Source organism: Hyla sarda, chromosome 4 (assembly GCF_029499605.1).
Source record: "Hyla sarda isolate aHylSar1 chromosome 4, aHylSar1.hap1, whole genome shotgun sequence".
NCBI classification, from domain to species: Eukaryota; Metazoa; Chordata; class Amphibia; order Anura; family Hylidae; genus Hyla; species Hyla sarda.
In genome coordinates, this window is record NC_079192.1 from 152598340 (window position 1) to 152621245 (window position 22906).

Sequence of the window (22906 nt, forward strand, 5' to 3'; positions counted from 1 at the left end):
TCAGATTCAAGAAATTGACAGGCTGGAGCAAATGAACAACTGAATGCATTGGAATCTCTCAGAACTCTTTTGGCTGAATTTCAGATCTAATAATACAGTGTTCTCTGAAAGTGCTGAAAATGGAGATATTGCAACTTCTGATAGATCCATTTCCTTCCTAGAATTGTAAGAAAGTGTAGTATAAGTGGAGTCACCAAGACCTGTGGAATTATTTTCCCTACTAAAGCAAACCATAGAAATGTAAACATTTCTGAAGCTTTCTCCAATTGGTGTTAAAACATAAAAACATAGACTGAAATCCTCCTGCCCAGGAAAGGTCCTTTTAAATATGGTTACACCTAAATATGGTAACCCTGGAGGAGCAGGAGGTGGAACAAACCCCTATTGATTCACAAGTAGTGCAGTCAATCCAATCTGGGGTTGAATCTAAGGTCATTGGTGATCTATCATACCACATGGGGAGTCTTGCCACAGACATTTCGTTATTAAGAGCTGATTTTCATAAAATCCTAGACACAATGGGATCATTGGAAGTCCTGGTCCCCAGCATTAAGTAGGAAGTTGTGACAAGAGCTACTATCCCAGAACTACTTTAATTCAAATGATATGCTCTAGTGATAGAGATATTCTTTTAAAGTGGTATTCCAGGCCAAAACCTTTTTTTTTTATATATCAACTGGCTCCGGAAAGTTAAACAAATTTGTAAATTACTTCTATTAAAAAAATCTTAATCCTTCCAATAGTTATTAGCTTCTGAAGTTGAGTTTTTGTTTGCTGTCTAACTGCTCTGTGATGACTCACGTCCCTGGAGCTGTGCAGTTCCTATGGGGATATTCTCCCATCATGCACAGCTCCCGGGACGTGACATCATCATTGAGCGGTTATACAGAAAACTTCAGAAGCTAATAACTATTGGAAGGATTAAGATTTTTTAATAGAAGTAATTTACAAATCTGTTTAACTTTCCAGAGCCAGTTGATATATATAAAAAAAGGTTTTGCCTGGAATACCCCTTTAAGGAAAGTGAGAGAACTGGGAAATGAGGACATTAAGAATACAGTTTGTATACCCAGAGAGACAACGGTTTTCTTTTCTGACCTTTAGGAAATGCTCAGTTGGTTGGACAGTAGCTTAAACTGTCATAAATTATTTATACATATATTAATTGGGTGCTTAATGGGGTACTCCGGTGGAAAACTTTTTTTTTTTTTTTTAAATCAACTGGTGCCAGAAAGTTAAACAGATTAGTAAATTACTTCTATTATCAAAAACCTTAATCCTACCAGTACTTATTAGCTGCTGAATACTACAGAGGAAATTCTTTTCTTTTTGGAACACAGAGCTCTCTGCTGACATCATGAGCACAGTGCTCTCTGTTGACATCTTTGTCCATTTTAAGAACTGTCCAGAGTAGGAGAAAATCCCCACAGAAAACATATGCTGCTCTGGTCAGTTCCTAAAATGGACAGAGATGTCAGCAGAGAGCACTGTTTTCAAAAAATAAACACATTTCCTCTGTGGTATTCAGCAGCTAATAAGTACTGAAAGGATTAAGATTTTTTAATAGAAGTAATTTTACAAATCTGTTTAACTTTCTGGCACCAGTAAATTAAAAATTAAAAAAAGTTTTCCACCGCAGTACCCCTTTAACAGAAAGCTTCTCTCCGCGCCTATTCTAGTTATCAATCGGGGTCTGAACTCTCAGACCCCAAGCGCTAAAAACTTTTGACATGTCCCCAGTTTTTGAGTCAAAGCCAGAAATGGATCCAGTAGGAAGAGGAAGTATAAGTCCTTCCTTGAGATTTCCCAATTCTTTTGAATACACTTCTGGCCTAAGTTTATAGACTGCAGCGGCAGTTTTCCAAAAAACATGATTATAAAAAAAACCTGTGTGGAGATGTGGTGTCCCGGTACCATATTGTATACATTATCTGTATAGAGGTCCCCATAGTCAGAGTCCCTAAGACGTCGGGGTCCCTCTTTTGTAGTTTTCCCCTTGTCACCCCTCCGTTAGTCAATGACTATATAGCAGTACTTACCAATATAAATATAAGTATAGATATGTATATATTTAGTTATCTACCTGTTCCGAGAGTAGCAGGACCTGCGGGTCACGTGATTAGGTTAGAACTCTATGGTTTTGCTACAGGACCTTTGGAGGTTCCCGTGACGTGTTCACCCACAATGCACTGTAACGGTGAGTGACAGTTGTTATGGACCAATCCAAAACAGCCAGCCCCTGCCCATATAAGGGAGCTGCAGCCATTAATCTCTCTCTTGTTCCTGTGCTGCCAAGCAAGCAGCATCTCTCTTCTCTCTTGGGTTGCTGACTCTGGAAGAGTTAGGACCTCCGCAGCTTACAAGACGATTTGCTAGGCCAAAGGCTTGCGGCCTAGGCCTTTAACATAGCGGATAGATTAAGCAATTCCTTGCTACTCATCGCAAGATCACTGGACCTAAATACTCCCCTAAATACAGCGGATCTCTGCTATACAATCCTTAAGAAGCTAAATTGGGCTTATCTGATCCCAACCGACTGTCAATCGCTGCTCAAGCTATATGCATAGAGACTCTGCTATCTGGACTGTTACTATTGCTGCATGTACAGAAATTCTTCAGTAAAAGTTCCAGCAAGTTTTCAGTTAACAGTGGTTGTGGACAATCCTTTATTTCTGCATCACCTATTGCTCTTGGGAAGGGTGGCAATAGGCCTATCAAGAACACAGCATTTAACCCTCACCCTGGCGTCACGAGTGTCAAGGGTTAACAGCGCCCTTTATTATCCTGAACAGAAACACCCTAACTACCCTACACTATCCTACACTTTCTCCTCTCATCCGCCACCACGGATACATACAATTTTTTTTCTATTCAGCTCTTGTGCTAAATTAAGACCAAACCCCACACCCCGACATGATGTTTTTTTAAACTGTTTTTATTTCGTCATAGTATTATAGCAGATATCTGTGTATTCAAAAATACCTTACTTTTGCTATATCATTCTAGATTTGCATAAAAAAAAAAAAAAAACCCTGTTGAGTAATGATAACTAATATACTTCCTATTTAACTTGACCACATTATTTGTCATTGGTGATTTTAATGGTATTTTCAAAATGTATACCGATGTACTAGATAACAAAAAAGGTTAGAAACCGTTTTGTTAATAAATAGCAACTAACTTACTGATTCTGCACTACATGTTTCTGTGCCCGCTGTCTAGTGACTGGACAGCAAACAACTGATTTATTTTAGTGACCTTTATTACAGTTCAATGGCCCATCTACTGGAATGTAAATTTTTATGTAAAGATATTTCACGTATCACATAGGTGACAGAATAATGAAAGTCAAGTATACACTAACCTCAGCAGCTGGTGTTCAATAATAAAGACCAGAGATCAATGGTGGTCAAAAATCTAATTGTATTTGTGAATGGAGATGGTCACATTTTAAAGCCCCTGTATCACTTAGATGCATATAAATTGGATTTGCAATAATGTGAAAGCACTTGGTTATATAACAGGCAGTTAAGCAGTAATAATTCACACGCTGAGAGACAATCTTACCATAAATCTATGGCAATAAAATGGAAAATACAACCCTAAAGACCGGTGGCTACAAACATGCTGAAGATTGCTTAATATTGTTAATGTGTGGATACAAACATTGACATATTATCAAGATAAGATTATGCATTAGACAATTAGCTAATTTAGACTAAAATGTAGCGTCTATTTAAGAGAACACATTAAAGGGGTACTCCGCTGCTCAGGACGACCCGCCTCCTCAATGCAAGTCTGTGGGAGGGGGCGTAACAGCCGCTAAGTCTCTCCCATAGACTTGTATTGAGGGGGCGGGATGTAATGTCATGAGGGGCGGGGCTATGATGCCATGAGCTCCCATCTCCGGCTCCAGCATTCGGAACAGTTTGTTCCAAACGCTGAGCAGTGGAGTACCCCTTTAACATTAGAGATGAGCGAATTTTTTAAAAATTTGATTTGCCCTATTCGCATTTTTTTCTGCAAAAATTTGTTTCATTCCTAATTTATTTGCGGCAAATGGCTATTAAAAATTGCTATTTCTGACCTTTGCCTTGTCCTAACACGCATAGGGAGTGTGCTGTGTTAGTGAAATAATACTGTTGTAGGATCAGAATAGCAGGATCAGAATAGTAACTGAGGCAGGTAGGCAGAAGAAAACCATCTCTTTTGTAAAGGTGTTAGTGTGCACAAGTAAGTATTGAGGATATGCGTAAAACTTAACTTTTAATAATATGCTTAGGATAAAATATATGGCCCCAATTAATTTTTTTTTTATCAAACCAAAGGAAAGGTGAGCAAAAAACACCATGTGCCACCTACACCACCAAGTATTGATGTGATGCAAAGATCTCTAAAAGGTGAAAGGGAACAATGTATGGTCCATTGTAAACACTTCCCTTGTAAGGCCCTACTCTCGCATTATTAATTCCCTACTTAGCAAGTGTTACTCGCCCTAAAAAGGGGGGCCCCACACAGGAACCTCTCCCTATTTCCACCTACAAACACTGCCAGGGTTTTTAGGTGGAAATAGGGATTGGATTCTATGTGGTGCCACCTTTTTTAAGACAAGTAACACTTTCCTCGAAAAGGTGGATGGGAACAACGCATTGTCCATTGTAGCAGGTGGGGGTATAAACTTCCCCTGTAAGGCGATACTCTTGCCCTATTAATTTCATTCTCACCGTAAAAATGGCAGCCCCACACAGGAAACTCTCCCTATTTCCACCTAAAAATCCTGGGAAAAGTGTTTGTAGGGGGGAATAGGGAGAGGTTCTTGTGAGGTTCCTTTTTAGGGGGAGAAACACTTGCAAAGTAGGGAATTAATAATGCGGGAGTGGGGCCTTACAGGGAAAGTTTTTACCCCCACCCGTTACAATGAACCAAATGTTGTTCCACCTTTTAGAGGTCTTTGCATCACATCAATACTTGGTAGTGTAGGAGGCATATGGTGTTTTTTTGCACACCTTTCCTTTTCGTTTTATTTCCAAAAAATTTTAGCACGTTTATTTTATCCTAAGAAAAGTTAACTTTTAGCTAATGCATATCCTCAATACTTACTTGTGTTCTGATGGCAAGGAATGTCTGTAACTATCACAAGACCAACATCCTGAGAGTGCGGAGGCAGAAGCAGTGTGATCAGTCCAAGTTGCTGTGGCTGTGTAGGAACCCCATTCACCCAGTGGGCTGGAAAGGACATGTATTGTCCCTGACCTTAGTGACAGCTCCACAAGTCGGTTCTGCCATGCACTTTGGTACACACCAACAGGCTCAAGGACTGGCCCACCTTCTGTTCCACAAAATTGTGCAGGGCTGGTACTACATTCTTCGCAAAGAAATGACGGCCTGGAACTCTCCACCTCGGCTCGGCAAAAGCCATCAGTTCTCTGAAAGCTGCAGAGTCCATCACTTGAAAAGGGAGAGACTGCAGCACCAGCAACTTGGACAGGAGCACATGCAGCTTCTGCGCTGTTGGATGATTGGGCGCATATTGTTATCTCTTGGACATGGCTTCGCCGATGGATTGCTGGCGGAATGAATGACTCAAATTAGGAAGAGCAGGAGCATCTGGAGTGACATAAGATGGCTATGACACAAAGCTCCCTTCGGCTGAGGTGGTGGAGCCTTGGCTGGCTGAAACAGGGAGCAGCGTGCCATTGGGTGATGCAGCAGGCTGGACCACCACATTATAGCCACGGTTCTCCAAGGCCGCTTTATGGTGACGCTGCATGTGTTGATGCAGGGCCATGGTGCCAACATTGGGACCCTTGCCACGCTTCCCCTTCTGCCGACACATCTTGCATATTGCCAGGTTAACCTCCTCCGGATGCTTGATAAAAAACTGCCACACCGTCGAGTAGCTGATTTTCCCACCAACAGTCCGTACTGATTGACTGCAACTGCAACCGACTCCAGGAACACCTGTTTCACTTACTCCCGGGAAGGTAGGCTGCTGCAAACCAGGTGGTCTCCCCCCAGCCATGTTTGGCTCCAGACTTTCCCCTTCTGCCACCATGCTGACTGCCAACCCTGCTACCACCTTGCTGGTTCAGCTGCTGCCTCACAAGCAACCTGCAACCCTCTTCTTCTGATGATGATGAAGCCCCTTCTGCACCCGGCTCCCAAGTCGATTGGCTTCATCATCATCATCGAGTTGTGTCTGCATGTCACTGATGTCCTCAGGCTCCGCAACAGTGTCTGCTTCAGGACCCTGAATACACACAACACCACCTTCCACGCCACTCTCCTCATCACTACTTGCCCGCCTAGCGGAGGAAGTGGCGGATGTCTCCTCCAATTCTTGGATGGGCAGTGACTGCTGGCTGTTATCTAGATCATCCTCATTAAATAGTGGAGCTGAACCCTCAGCATAAGATACTTCTGTTGGGGGAGAGAACAGCATAGGACACAGGCAATGGGAGGACAGGGTGTGCTCGTGGGTCATGCAAACTGAGGGTGGTGTCTGAGCAACCCACTAACTGTTGACTGGGGGTGTCAGATGTCACTTGTGATGAAGTGGATGACCGTGCAAACCAATCGATGACGGTAGATGGGTTGCTGGTTGAGACACGACCGGTAGCTGATACCGGGAGCTCAGGCCTCTCGCTGCAACTCCTGCTGCCACTTGCCCCTAGTCTGCTGCGACCTCTACCTGATGAATTTAGGCTCTGTGCATGCCTGTCACTTCTCTGCCTGACATAATGAATGCGTATATGAAGGAGGTACAATACACTCCACTACGCTTAAATAAGTATTTGTGTACAACACCAGCCGGTGAGTACTTTTGTCTGGCCTTTCACAGTATCTAGGCCCTTGAGACTTTAACAGGAACAAATTAGTACACTACTTAGATGTACGTATGTGGTATGCACTTATGAGGGGAGAAAAATGCGTTTAAAAAAGTATTTGTGCACAACAACAGCAGTGCACACCATTGCTGCACCACACAGTCACGGTGTACCACACCCAAAATTGCACTTTCTCTCTCAATCTCACTCCCTTCCCTACCAGCGCTTCTAGGCAGGATTTGTGCTTGAGCTGAATCACTGCTGTTCTGTGTAACACACTGCTCTCTGTCCCTCTCTGTAATAGAACGCTGTAGACAGTGACAGGGAGGTGAATCGCTGCAGTAAGAATGCTTTTCTGTGAAACACGCACTGCTCTGCACACACAACGCTGACTTGACTAGGAGGTGAATCGCTGCTGGAAAAAGTCTTTTCCGTGTAACACACTGCTCTGTCTGTACCTATCTCTGCAGTGAAAGGATGTAGTGACTGGCTGCAATATGGCTATGACATCCCAGGAGTGACTGGCTGCTGATAGGCTGCATCCTGCATGAGATTCAGGGTAATTCCACCCACCCTTGTTCCCACCTTCTCAGGATTCCGTGCCCCATGTCCTCACATGTGGATCGGCCATTTTAGATGCCCTGGAGCCTGGACCACACTAAATGGAGTTTAATTAAGCAATTCGCGCAATAGAATCGTGGCGATATTTGCATTCGTTGCAAATAAAAATTTTCCTGAAATTCGTAATGAATTCGGATTTGTCAGATTTGATTCGCTCATCCCTAATTAACATGTGTGCTGTGCCCATACGTTATATACTAAACCCATGTAATGTTTACACTTATCACTAGCTTTCTGTTTATACTAAAAAAAACTGTCCTGGGACCAATTTACAGTGTATCCAAACCATAGCAGACAGACATTGACTTATAACCTAGTTTGAGTAGGGTTTCTGTCGAAGGGACAGCAAGACTAGCACAAATTCATTACACAGGCTAAGGGTATGTCCATGTGTCATATAAAAATATAATATGTCTAACTGTGGCAAAAAACATGGTTGAACTTTAGATTTTTGCCACACACGTGCCACGGTTGTGTAGTCTGCAGTGCTGCAGATCCGAACAAGGATTAGCCCCAGCGTCATTAGGGTTAATCATTTGAGTTTCCCCATGGAAAGAATACATAGAAGAATACTCATATAGCATGTGTTTCCTTCAGTGTATTCACATTACTTTTACATTTATAATATTTTGCCTTTGCCCTAGAAACCCAAATCTCAGTTGTGCATAGTTCATTACATAACCAGCAATAATAATTCTAATAATAATGAGACACTTCTAGGAAGAAAGTCAAAGACCTTCAACAAGATACATAATCATGTTACAATGTTCAAGGGAATAGTGACCTTAGCAAACAGACAGAAACTTAGGACACTTAGGGCATCAAGACTTTTATTAGCATCTTAAAGATTTTATATATCTATAGCTGGAATTTCGTATATTCCTTATTTAGAATACTGTGTAGAGTGAAGTTGGTGTTTCATCCACCTGTTCTCTTTTCATAGTACAAAGAGTTAAATGACGTCAGTAAAAAGTGCAGCTCCACCACACTCATACAGACCTATCATACAGCTGATATCAGGTTCCTATGGTATCAGCCCTATGTCGGCCATCAGTACTTGACAAGAAATATAACTAATTCCATACAATTATAAAACAAGGCCTAGCCAGACAATGCAGGTTATAGTCCAGTATAAACCAGTTCCAATGCTAAATACCTGGCATACTAAATAATGAACCTCTAAGTGTACATGTCCTGTTATTCTCATTGTATGCTGTCATAATTTACAACACTGATGACAACTTATACCTAGAATTAAAATGTATTCTGCTATAATTATAATCTTAGTAGCCAAATACCTGATGGCATCAAAACTGTATGAACTGTATGCATAGTAATCTCTAATGTATGTTCCTACAAGAGTACATCGAATATTGGGATAACTATCAATGTAAATCAATGTAGAGCAAACATCAATATATCACACTTTCTTATTGGAAACTTGTAAGTGAAACTCCTTTTTTTAACTGAGGTAACTAAGGCAAATATAATGCATCAGAAGATACTTATGTTAGCTATTGCTGGGCTATTATTATTACTTACTCATTACTATCCGGAAAGACCATTAGAATAATATTCAACATTAGTATGGTGTTTCTATAATGTTATTGATATATATGCGTGTATATATATATACATATATTCTTTCTTATTTCAGGAGGCCACGTCAATCCAGCAGTTTCTTTTGCGATGAGTATGACTGGAAAGCTGCCATGGGTCAAACTTCCTTTCTACATAACGGCACAATTCCTGGGAGCTATCACTGGATCTGCCGCTGTTTTTGGTGTTTATTATGGTATGTTCACATTAACCCCTTAAGGACCCTTGACATACGCGTACGTCATGACACCCTGGTACTTAAGGACCCATGACGTGCGCGTACGTCATGGAGAATTCCGGTCCCCACCAGGCGGGGATCGGACCGGGATGCCTGCTGAAATCATTCAGCAGGCATCCTGTACAAACGCCCAGGGGGGTCATTAGACGGGTCTATGGTGACCCGGTGACCCGGAATATAAGGGGGATTGCGGTTGACTAAGACACCCACGATCCCCTTGAAGGGATAGGAGTGAGGTGGCAGGGGTGCCACCCCTCCTATCCCTGCTATTGGTGGTCTAGAAACGACCACCAATAGCAGATCGGGGGCGGGGGGGTTAACTTTTGTTTTCCCCGTCCTGCCCACCCACAATAGGCGGGGCAGAACGGGGAAACGACAGAGGACCGGCGCCAAAGATCCACTTACCGATCCGGGCGGGCGACGGAGATCGGCGGGAGGCGATGACGTGCGGCTGGATCTGACGTAAGCAGGTGAGTTGCCTAGCAACATCTGGAGGGTACAGTTTCAGACCAATATACAGTGGTCTCTAACTGTAGCCCTCCAGATGTTGCACAACTCCCAGCATGCCCAGACAGCTGTTTGGGCATGCTGGAATATGTAGTTTTGCAACAGCTGGAGGGCTACAGTTAGAGACCACTATACAGTGATCTCTAAACTGTATTCCTCCAGATCTTGTAAAACTATAATTCCTAGCATGCCCAAACAGCTGTTTGCTGTCTGGGCATGCTCGGATTTATAGTTTTGCAACAGCTGGAGGACCACAGTTTGGAGATCCCTTTGCAGTGTTCTCTAAAACTGTAGCCCTCCAGATGTTGCAAAACTGCAAATCCCAGCATGCACAGACAGCTGTCTCGGCATGCTGGGAGTTGTAGTTGCATACCTCCAGCTATTGCATAACTACATCTCCCAGCATGCCCTTCGGCGATCAGTACATGCTGGGAGTTGTAGTTTTGAAACAGTTGGAGGTTTGCCCCCCCCCCCAGGTGAACGTACAGGGTACATTCACACAGGCAGGTTTACAGTAAGTTTCCTGCTTCAAGTTTGGGCTGCGGCAAATTTTTCGCCGCAGCGCAAACTCCTAGCGGGAAACTCACCGTAACACGCCAGTGCGAATGTACCCAAAAAACACTACTCTACACTAACACATAATAAAGGGTAAAACACTACATATACACCCCTCGTACACTGTCCCCCCAAATAAAAATTAAAAACATATTGTATGGCAGTGTTTCCAAAACGGAGCCTCCAGCTGTTGCAAAACAACAACTCCCAGCATTTCCGGACAGCCACTGAGTGTCCAGGCATGATGGAAATTTAGCAACAGCTGGAGGCACTCTGTTTGGGAATCACTGGCATAGAATATCCCTATGTCCACCCCTATGCAATCCCTAATTTAGTCCTCAAATGAGCATGGCGCTCTCTCACTTCGGAGACCTGTCGTATTACAAGGAAACAGTTTGGGGCCACATATGGGGTATTTCCGTACTCGGGAGAAATTGCACTACAAATTTTGGGGGGCTTTTTTCCTTTTACCCCTTATGAAAAGGAAAAGTTGGGGGCTACACCAGCTTGTTAGTGTAAAAAAAATTAAAAATGTTACACTAACATGCTGGTGTTGCCCTATACTTTTAATTTTCACAAGCGGTAAAAGGAAAAAAAGACCCCCAAAATTTGTAACACAATTTCTCCTGAATACGGAAATACCCCATATGTGGGCGTAAAATGCTCGGCGGGCGCACAACAAGGCTCAGGAGTGAGAGCGCATCATGTACATTTGAGGCCTAAATTGGTGATTTGCACAGGGGTGGCTGATTTTACAGCGGTTCTGACAAAAAAGCAAAAAAAAAAATACCCACATGTGACCCCATTTTGGAAACTACACCCCTCATGTAATGTAATAAGGGGTACAGTGAGCATTTACGCCCCACAGGTGTCTGACAGATTTTTGGAACAGTGGTTCGTAAAAATGAAAAATTTAATTTTTCATTTGCACAGCCCACTGTTCCAAAGATCTGTCAAATGCCAGTGGGGTGTAAATACTCACTGCACCCCTTATTAAATTCTGTGAGGGGTGTAGTTTCCAAAATGGGGTCACATGTGGGGGGTCCACTGTTCTGGCACCACGGGGGGCTTTGTAAACGCACATGGTCCCTGACTTCCATTCCAAACAATTTTTTTTCCCAAAATCTCAATGGCGCTCCTTCTCTTCTGAGCATTGTAGTGTGCCAGCAGAGCACTTGATGTCCACACATGGGGTATTTCCATACTCAGAAGAGATGGGGTCACAAATTTTGGGGGGCATTTTGTCCTATTACCCCTTGTAAAAAAAATTATTTTGGGGAAAACCAGCATTTTAGTGAAAAAAAATATATAATTTACATATTCAAATTTAACAAAAAGTCATCAAACACCTGTGGGGTGTTAAGGCTCACTGGCCCCCTTGTTACGTCCCTGGAGGGGTGTAGTTTCCAAAATAGTATGCCATGCAGGTTTTTTTTTTTTTTTTTTTTTTTTGCTTTTCTGGCACCATAGTGGCTTTTTAAATGGGACATGCCCCCAAAAAAACATTTCAGCAAAATTTGCTTTTCAAAAGCCAAATGTGACTCCTTCCTTCTCTTCTGAGCATTGCAGTTCGCCTGCAAAGCATTTTACGTCATAACATGGGGTATCTCCATACTCAAAAGAGATGGGGTTACAAATTTTGGGGGGCATTTTGTCCTATTATCCCTTGCAAAAAATTTTTATTTGAGGGAAAACTATAATTTTATTGAAAAAAAATAAAATCATTTACACATCCAACTTTAACGCAAAGTCGTCAAGCACCTGTGGGGTGTTAAGGCTCACTGGACCCCTTGTTAGGTGTCTTGAGGGGTGTAGTTTCCAAAATAGTATGCCATGTGTTCTTTTTTTTTTTTTTTTTGCTGTTCTTGCACCATAGGGGCTTCCTAAATGTGACATGCCCCCCGAAAACCATTTCAGAAAAACTCCTTCCCTTCTGAGCCCTCTACTGCGCCCGCCGAACACTTGACATACACATATGAGGTATTTTCTTACTCAAGAGAAATTGGGTTACACATTTTAGGAAGATTTTTCTCCTTTTACCCCTTGTAAAAATTCAATAACTGGGTCTGTAAAAAATGAATATTTTGAATTTTTTCCTTCAATTTGCTGCTATTCCTGTGAAACATCTAAAGGGTTAACAAACCTTTTGAATGTCATTTTGAATACTTTGAGGGGTGAAGTTTTTTTTATAATGGTGTCATTTGTGGGATATTTCTAATAAGAAGGCCCTTCAAATTATGTGTCATATTCCAAAATAATATGGCCTGGCCATTAGGCATAAATCTAAGCTGAGATGTCATGTTCTGTGTGTGAGGATAAGGTGGATGCTGCTGGAGAGGTATCTGTACAGCTTTATGGTGAAATTTGATACCAGTAGATAAATAGGTAAAAAAAAAAAAAAAACAATACATGTTCACAGATCAGCCTGTGGAATGACTTCTTAAAAGGTCACAGAGTATACCCAGAAACCTTTTGCATTCATGTCATTGGGTATGCCCATGGGGCTTGATGATGTAATGCATAACTATAAATGCTGTTAAAAACAGCTCTGGCTGTCCCCATATTAACAGATAGCTGCCACAGAATAATGGAAAATCCACAGTAAAGCTATCAGACTTAGGTATAGCAGGGTGGAGCTCTATTTTCAATAGGGAAAGCAATTCAAATGTGCATAGTAAAAGAGGCAGAATGACACTCATCTAAATTATTGAAGCAATCTTGATATTTTATTTAAAGGGGTTAAACAGGAAAAAAAATTGTAAATCAACTGGCCCCAGAAAGTTAAACATATTTATAAATGACTTCTATTAAAAAATCTTAATCCTTCCAATAATTATCAGCTGCTGAATTTGAGTTGTTATTTCCTGTCTGGCAACAGTGCTCTCTTCTGAAATCTCTGCTTGTCTCGGGAACTGCACAGAGTAGAAGAAGTTTGCTATCAGGATTTTCTTCTACTCTGGACAGTTCCCGAGACAGGTGTCATCAGAGAGCACTTAGACAGAAAAGAACAACTGAACTTCAGCAGCTCATAAGTACTAAAAGGATTAACTTTCTGGAGCCAGTTGATATATATAAAAAAAAAAAAGGTTTCTCCTGGATAACCCCCTTAAACCATCAAAGTACAAAAAGTGCAGGACAGTGCAGTTCGACGCCACAGGAGAAATGGTAGATGTAAAGGCAGAATTGCAGTTCAGGAATCTAGGTAAGATGAGTGATGACCAATTTTTGTTCACATATTTGCAGCTCCCTCTTTTTTCCATTTATTAAAAACAGCTCAGACAAGATGGCTGTCCCTATAATAATATACAAATATTTAATTAAAAAAATACAAATAAAAAAAAGAATGTTTTAGTATCTGCTTCTAATCATTTAAAAAATGTTGATATATTCCATTTAATATATAGCATTAACAGATAATACTAAACACATGTACTTTGTTACTGCTTCTCCTTCTGAGGATTGCACACATAGATGTTGAGGCTCTGCGGGTCCCTTGAGATACACATTGTTCATATGGGATCTAAATGTCCTTGAAGAACATTCTAGTGTTAAAGCTCATAAAATCACATTAACTCAGGTAGGTTTCTATTAGTCGTAAAAGGGGTTCAGTAAAATAGAACATTAACCCTTAGCCATAAATGAGAAGCAGTAAAGGGTTTTACATCTATATGGTGTACAGTATACACTCTGTGTGGTTTCCTACAGAAGATCTATGGGTTTAAAAGATAATAAAATCAAAACAGTGACTCTAAGTTGTTATTAAAATAAAAATTGTAAATATAAAAAACAAATATTTTATAAAAAATGATTTCCTAAATTCATAATTTAAAAAATAAAAAGCTAACCTCTATTTTATTTATCTACTCTATCTATCTATCTATCTAGATAAAAATAACTGCAGTACCAATAGGTCGAGGTGAAAATAAATATATTCTATCAACAGTGTTTCACAAGGCAACCTTTAGCCACATCCCGCAGGCATTTTCCTGTATGAGAATGGCTACAGGAGGCAACTGAAATGTTGCTCTTTAAAACAATCTTTGACTACGTATTTTGTAAACCTGTGACCTGGATTTCTATACCTGCAAGCACCATTATCTTGCTTAGGCCAGGTTCATACAGTTGGAAAATGTGCCAAATGTCCGCATGGAAAACAAATGCGGACATTCCGAACATTTGACTACCTGGCAGGCACTATCTATCTATCTATCAAATCTATCTATCTATCAAATCTATCTATCTATTAAATCTATCAATCAAATCTATCTATCTCATATCTATCTATCAAATCTATCTATCTATCAAATATATCTATCTATCTATCTCATATCTATCTAACTCATATCTATCTATCTAATATCTATCTCATAATCTCATATCCATCTATCAAATCTATCTATCTATCAAATCTATCTATCTATCTATGTCATATCTATCTATCTCATATCTATCTATCTCATATCTATCTATCTATCTATCTATCTCATATCTATCTATCTATCTATCTTTCATATCTATCTATCTATCTATCTATCTATCTATTCTTTTGATTTATTGGTGAAGCACAGCTGCTTCTGTATATTTCAGTTTTGTAGTCTTTAGCAAGTGTTACAGGTTATATCCAGTTTTACCCGGGTGTATTGCAGCCGCATTTTTACGCCTATATTTCATTCACAAGTCGTAGCCTGACCTTGGCCAGACCCATATTCAGGTCAGAACTTGCAGTTGTAATTCGAATGCAAACAATGTTTCCATGATATACCATGTAAATCCGACATAACACTATATACAGATGGGTTGAGAAAGCTATAGAATGTATTTGACATTAATTGTAAACCTTTGACGTGTTTTACAGATGCATTAATGGCATACTCCGGAGGAGTGCTTAGAGTAACTGGGCCAAATGCTACAGCTCAAATTTTTGCAACATATCCATCTCCATATCTGTCAACATTGAATGGACTTGTAGATCAAGTAAGCTCAAATCTGTTCTCACTTCAAATCCTTCCAATATCTACATTGACTTTTACCTATACCTAAAAAAAAATGGCCCCCCCTTGGCTGCTCAGCACTACAGCAGGTTGTATACCCAGTATACTGGTAGTTACACCCATGGCTGCACCTAAAACCTGCTTTTTCTGTAGCATAGCTAAGTCTCTAGTATAGCCTTCGAAATAGTAGAAACAGCTGGCACAGCATTACATGCAATAAAAAACCAGAAGAGTGGAGCCCTATTCTTCATAGGGCGAGTAATTCAGATGTTCATGGTGAGAAGAGACAGCATGGCACTCATCCAAATTCTTGAAGCAGTCTTGATGCTTTATTTAAGCCATCAAAGTACAAAGAAAGGGCAGGACAGTGCAGCCCAACGTTGTTGTATAGGCCGATTTGAAGGTCATGATGACATGATCGCTCAATTTCACAAAACTGCAAAATCTAAATTTTAGTGTGCCCCTAGTCGGGGCAGGTTTCAGGTTTATTTGGGCCCTTAGGTGGTAGAGCCTTAGTTGGTCTCTGTGTAAATAATAACCCCTTAAGGACGCAGGGTTTTTCCGTTTTTGCATTTTCATTTTTTCCTCATCACCTTTTAAAAATCATACCCAAAAATCCACAGCGAAACAGAAAAAAATTAATTGTGCGACAAAATTGAAGAAAAAATGTCATTTTGTAAATTTTTGGGGCTTCCGTTTCTACGCAGTGCATATTTCAGTAAAAATAACACCTTATCTTTATTCCGTAGATCCATACGGTTAAAATGATACCCTACTTATATAGGTTTGATATTGTCGTACTTCGGAAAAAAATCATAACTACATGCAGGAAAGTTTCTGTTAAAAATTCTAATTTTCTAACTCCTATAACTTTTTTATTTTTCCGCGTACGGGCCAATATGGGATTCATTTTTTGCGCAGTGTTCTGAAGTTTTTATCGGTACCATTCTTGTATTGATCAGACTTTTTGATCGCTTTTTATTCATTTTTTCATGATATAAAAAGGTGACCAAAAATACGCTATTTTGGACTTTGGAATTTTTTTGCGCGTACACCATTGATGTGCAGTTTAATTAATGATATATTTTTAATAGTTCCGACATTTCCGCACGCGGCGATACCACATATGTTTATTTTTATTTACACAGTTATTTTTTTATGGGAAAAGGGGGTGATTCAAACTTTTATTAGGGAAGGGGTTAAATGACCTTTGTTAACTTTTTTTTTCACTTTTTTTTGCAGTGCTATAGCTCCCATAGGGGACTAGAACACTGCACACAATGATATTTTACCCTGATCCCTGCAAAGCCATAGCTTTGCATGGATCAGCGAGATAGGGGCTCGATTGCTCAAGCCTGTAGCTCAGGCTTGGAGCAATCAAACACCGATCGGATGTGACGGAGCAAGGTAATGGGGTCTCCGCTTACGTCCTAGCTGATCGGAACATTGCGATCGGAACATCAGCCCGGGAAGCGTTTACTTTCATTTTTAGACGCAGCGATCAACTTTGATCGCCACGTCTAAAGGGTTAATAGTGCGCGGCACAACGATTGGTTCCGCATGCTATTAGCCCAGGGTCCCAGCTATCGTTGGCAGCCAGGACCAACCCGGTGTGATACGAGGTCATGGCGTGGCTCCGTTTTAAACAGCGGGACCGTGCGAGGGGCGTACAGGTACGCCCTTCGTCCTGAAGGAGATAAGTGTACCTGTATATTTGTACCTTGTATATTTATTTTATTTTACATAAAATTATGATTTCTCCCCTTGCACAGATGATGTCTACGGCTCTGCTTCTCATGCTGATCTTTGCAATATTTGACAAAAAGAACATGCCAGCACCAAAGGGACTAGAGCCAGTTGCTGTTGGGCTCCTCATTCTAACATTAGCGCTGTCTCTGGGATGCAACTGTGGAGCCGCTATGAACCCAGCCAGAGACTTAGGCCCAAGAATCTTTACAGCTCTGGCTGGCTGGGGCCCTGAAGTTTTCACGTAAGTTACCATGAAAAACGTAAACACATTTATGTTTTCTGTATATTACATTGGAAAACCTTATAGTTCAAGCTTTTTAACCCCTTAAGGACCGGTTTTTTTTCCGTTTTTGCATTTTCGTTTTTTGCTCCTTGCCTTTAAAAAATCATAACTCTTTCAAATTTACACCTAAAAATCCATATGATGGCTTATTTTTTGCGCCACCAATTCTACTTTGTAATGACAAATTCATTTTGCCCAAAAATCTATGGTGAAGCGGGAAAAAAAATCATTGTGCGACAAAATTGAAAAAAAAACGCTGTTTTGTAACTTTTGGGGGCTTCCGTTTCTACGTAGTACATTTTTCGGTAAAAATGACACCTGATATGTATTCTATAGGTCCATACGATTAAAATGATACCCTACTTATATAGGTTTGATTTTGTCGGACTTCTGGAAAAAATCATAACTACATGCAGGAAAATGAATACGTTTAAAATTGTCATCTTCTGACCCCTATAACTTTTTTATTTTTCCGTGTATGGGGTGGTATGAGGGCTAATTTTTTGCGCCGTGATCTGAAGTTTTTAACGGTACCATTTTTGCATTGATAGGACTTATTGATCACTTTTTATTCATTTTTAAATGATATAAAAAGTGACCAAAAATGCACTATTTTGGACTTTGGAATTTTTTTGCGCGCACGCCATTGACCGAGCGGTTTAATTAATGATATATTTTTATAATTCGGACATTTCCGCACGCGGTGATACCACAAATGTTTATTTTTATTTTTATTTACACTGTGTTTTTTTTTTATTGGAAAAGGGGGGTGATTCAAACTTTTAATAGGGGAGGAGTTAAATGATCTTTATTCACTTTTTTTTTTCACTTTTTTTTTGCAGTGTTATAGGTCCCATAGGGACCTATAACACTGCACACACTGATCTTCTATGTTGATCACTGGTTTCTCATAAGAAACCAGTGATCAACGATTCTGCCGCATGACTGCTCATGCCTGGATCTCAGGCACTGAGCAGTCATTCGGCGATCGGACAGCGAGGAGGCAGGAAGGGGCCCTCCCGCTGTCCTGTCAGCTGTTCGGGATGCCGCGATTAGCCAGCTCGAAACTTTCACTTTCACTTTTAGCCGCGCGGCTCAGCTCTGAGCGCGCTGCTAAAGGGTTAATAGCGCGCGGCGCCGCGAACGGCGCGGCGCGCAATTAGAGGCGGGTCCCGGCTTCACTATGTAACCCCGCGTTATATCAGAAGAGCAGGACCAAGGACGTAACCTCTTAAGGACCCATGACGTATGCATACGTCATGGGTCCCGGTCCTGGGATATAACGCGGGGTCACACGGTGACCCCGCATCATATCGCGGTGGGCCCGGCATCATAGTGAAGCCGGGACCCGCCTCTAATAGCGCGTGGCACTGATCGCTGAAAGCTGAGCCGCGTGGCTAAAAACGAAAGTAAAAGTGCCCGGCTAGCTCAGGGAGCTGTTCGGGATCGCCGCGGTATAATCGCGGCATCCCGAACAGCTGTAGCACAGGAGGAAGGTCTCTTACCTTCTCCTGTGCTGTCCGATCGCCGAATGAATGCTTCAAGCCTGAGATCCAGGCTTGAGCATTCAATCGCCGAAAACACTGATTGATCCATTCCTATGGAGATGGATCAATCAGTGTAAAAGATCAGTAAATGCAATGTTATAGCCCCTTATGGGAGCTATAATGTTGCATAAGAAAAGTGTAAAAAAATCATTAACCCTTTCAATTATCCCTTCCCCTAATAAAAGTTTAAATCACCCGGCATTTCCAAAAATAAAAAAAAACATTATGTAGATAATAATAAAAATAAACATATGTGGTATCGCCGCGTGCAGAAATGTCCGATTTATAAAAATATACCGCTTTTTAAACCGCTCGTTTAATGGCGTACGCGCAAAAAAATTCCAAAGTCCAAAATAGCGCATTTTTGATCACTTTTTATACCACAAAAAAGTGAATAAAAAGTGATCAAAAAGTCTGATCAGAACAAAAATGGTACCGCTAAAAACTTCAGATGACGGCGCAAAAAATGAGTCCTCAAAGCGCCCTGAACACAGAAAAATAAAAAAGTTATAGGGGTCAAAAGATGACCATTTTAAACGTATAAATTTTCCTGCATGTATTCATGATTTTTTTCTGAAGTGATACAAAATCAAACCTATACAAGTAGGGTATCATTTTAACCGTATGGACCTACAGAATAAAGATAAGGTATAATTTTTGACAAAAAATGTACTGCGTAAAAATAGAAGCCCCCAAAACTTACAAAATAGTGTTTTTTCATCAATTTTGTCGCACATTGATTTTTTTTCCCGTTTCACCGAAGATTTTTGGGTAAAATGACTAATGTCATTACAAAGTAGAATTAGTGACGCAAAAATTAAGCCATTATATATAATTTTAGGTGAAAATTTTTAAGAGTTATGATTTTTTAAAGTTAAGGAGGAAAAATTGAAAATGAAAAAACGGAAAAAGCCCGGGTCCTTAAGGGGTTAAGGGGTTAAAATACTAATCGGAGACAGATTTTCAACAATTTTGTTATTTTCATAGTTTATCAATTCTATTCATGTCATGAGTATTATGAATCTTTTTTATTAAGTTGTATTTGTGTCTATCTTACAAAAGCTTAAAGTGCATAGGGGGAGATTTATCAAAACCTGTGCAAAGGAAAAGTTGTCCAGTTGCCCATAGCAACCAATCAGCTTGCTTCTTTCATTTTCAACAAGGCCTCTGCAAAATGAAAGAAGGGATCTGATTGGTTGCTATGGGCAACTGGGCAACTTTTCCTTTGCACAGGTTGTGATAAATCTCCCCCATAATCCCTACACTAGGGGGAACTTGTACTACTACCAGATCATTATTATTTTTTTTATCAGCACATGCCACAGTGTACACATTGGTCCAGATTTATTCATCTGTTAAAGACACACAGAAATGCTGGTGTTATTTGTCCATAACAACCAATCACAGCTCAGCTTTCATATGTTAAAGGGGTTTCTATTCATGTCTATAGAAAGGGGCATGACAGCTAGTACACAGCTGTCACGCCCCCTCCCATAGACATGAATGGATTGGGCATAGCGGCTGTGGTTGCAGAGGTAGAAGTCGCACCGGGGCCCTGGTGCCTAAGGGGGCCCCAAAGCACATCTGCCCCATAAGAGAGCAGTACAATAATTGGCATATGGGGCCCTGTGGCAAATTTTGCATCTGTGCCACGAAACTACAAGCTACGCCTTATGGGCACGGGGCAGAGTTTACTCTGTGAAGTAGATTTATTGGTGATCATAGGGAAAAAGATGTTTTGGGGTGGAGTACTCCTTTAACGAGATTTAGTAAAGTAAACGCTGAACTGTGATTGGTTTCTGTGTGAAAACCATCCCAGATGCCTCTCTAGATGTTCTTTGTTATTGTTTCATGGCAATAACCTTTCCCATTTTTTTTTCTCATTTACAGTGCTGGTCATAGCTTTTGGTGGATCCCTGTGGTCGGTCCAATGTTAGGAGCTGTTATCGGGTCCTACATATACATTCTATGCATTGACATTCATCACAAGAAAGATCCAGATCATGACCTGGATCCTGATCACTATGAAAAACATGAACTTGCCAACATGACTGAAAAGCCTAAAAACCGTTGCTGAACTGTGCTCTGACATCCATGGGCTACGTGCTTTTGTGTGCATAGGCCAACTTGCCTTTCTTATGTGAACATGGACCTTCTATGATTGGTTTATGATGATGTAACTGGGAGCCATGACTTAACTAATTACCTACAAAATTAGAAGTTAAAAATTAAAACAAAATTCAAGTTTTTTTTAAAGGTTCTCATTAGTATTTTATTCCTAGCCTTCAATCTCAGACATAAAAGTATCAGTGGATAATCATAATGCCCCTTAATTGCTCGGCCATAAATTATCCTTCTTAATGAAGCACTAATGGACCATAGACTGGGTCACAAAGGTATATGCAGGTAATTGGTCTTGTCATGCATTAATGTGTAATAACTGTGATCCATCATCAATACCATTAAAATTTGCTGTGTGTTAAAATGATTTTACTGTCAAAGGCCAAGAACTTCACTTCAGTAAGATGCTGTTTCCCATCTATGAGAAAATGTATGATGCACTGCTATCAATTATTCTGCTAGTGAGGTCAATTTGTAAAGCCATAAACATTCAGTGTCTCACAGCCACTCAAACCCACTGGGCTGGAAAAAAGAGCTTTTAGAAACCTGCAAGATTTTCTGTAACTTCTCAAATATTATTGCTTCTAGGGTGACCTCTATACACTGTTCATTTACCCTCAATTATAAAAAAAAAAATACCAAGGAAATAAATGTTATATTATTGTATATTTCTAATTCTAATTGTTAAAGAACAATTCCTTGCATTGTTTTAAATTCACAATAAACGTTTTAAACCACAAGGTGGGACTTATTAACCCCTTAAGGACTCAGGGTTTTTCCATTTTTGCACTTTCGTTTTTTCCTCCTTACCTTTTAAAAATCATAACCCTTAAAATTTTCCACCTAAAAATCCATATTATGGCTTATTGTTTGCGTCGCCAATTCTACTTTGCAGTGACATTAGTCATTTTACCCAAAAATGCACGGCAAAAAGGAAAAAAAAATAATTGTGCGACAAAATCGGAAAAAAAACGCCCTTTTGTAACTTTTGGGGGCTTCCGTTTCTACGCAGTGCATATTTCGGTAAAAATTACACCTTATCATTATTCTGTAGGTCCATACGGTTAAAATGATACCCTACTTTTATAGGTTTGATTTTGTCGCACTTCTGGAAAAAAATCATAACTACATGCAGGAAAATTTATACGTTTAAAAATGTAATCTTCTGACCCCTATAACCTTTTTATTTTTCCATGTACAGGGCGGTATGAGGACTCATTTTTTGCTCTAAAGTTCTGAAGTTTTTATCGGTAGGATTTTTGTTTTGATCGGACTTTTTGATCACTTTTTATTCATTTTTTTAATGGTATAAAAAGTGACCAAAATACGCTTTTTTGGACTTTGGAATTTTTTTGCGCGTACGCAATTGACCGTGCGGTTTAGTAAATGATATATTTTTATAGTTCGGACATTTACGAACGCGGCGATACCACATATGTTTATTTATTTATTTTTTTACACTGTTTTATTTTTTTTATGGGAAAAGGGGGTGATTCAAACTTTTATTAGGGAAGGGGTTGACCTTTATTAACACTTTTTTTTTTAACTTTTTTTTTGCAGTGTTATAGGTCCCATAGGGACCTATAACACTGCACATACTGATCTTCTACACAGATCACAGGCGTGTATTAACACGCCTGTGATCAGTGTTATCGGCTCTTGACTGCTCCTGCCTGGATCTCAGGCACGGAGCAGTCATTCGTCGATCGGACACCGAGGAGGCAGGTAAGGGCCCTCCCGGTGTCCGGTCAGCTGTTCGTGACACCGCGATTTCACCGCGGCGGTCCCGAACAGCCCGACTGAGCAGCTTTGACCACTGCTTCTAAAGGGTTAATACCGCACATCGCCGCGATCGGCGACGTGTGGTA

At 40.4% G+C, this 22906-nt stretch overlaps 1 protein-coding gene across 1 annotated transcript in view; it reads left to right on the forward strand.

Annotated features, from left to right (window-relative positions):
- Nucleotides 1-21778, forward strand: part of AQP9 (aquaporin 9) — a 31590-nt gene extending 9812 nt beyond the window's left edge. The window contains exons 3-6 of the mRNA XM_056572423.1: nucleotides 9106-9243; nucleotides 15203-15321; nucleotides 17111-17328; nucleotides 20808-21778. Coding sequence (XP_056428398.1) covers nucleotides 9106-9243; nucleotides 15203-15321; nucleotides 17111-17328; nucleotides 20808-20994 — 662 coding nt within the window. The 3' untranslated portion in view covers nucleotides 20995-21778. The remainder of the gene's footprint in view (nucleotides 1-9105; nucleotides 9244-15202; nucleotides 15322-17110; nucleotides 17329-20807) is intronic.
- Nucleotides 21779-22906: the final 1128 nt, after the last annotated feature.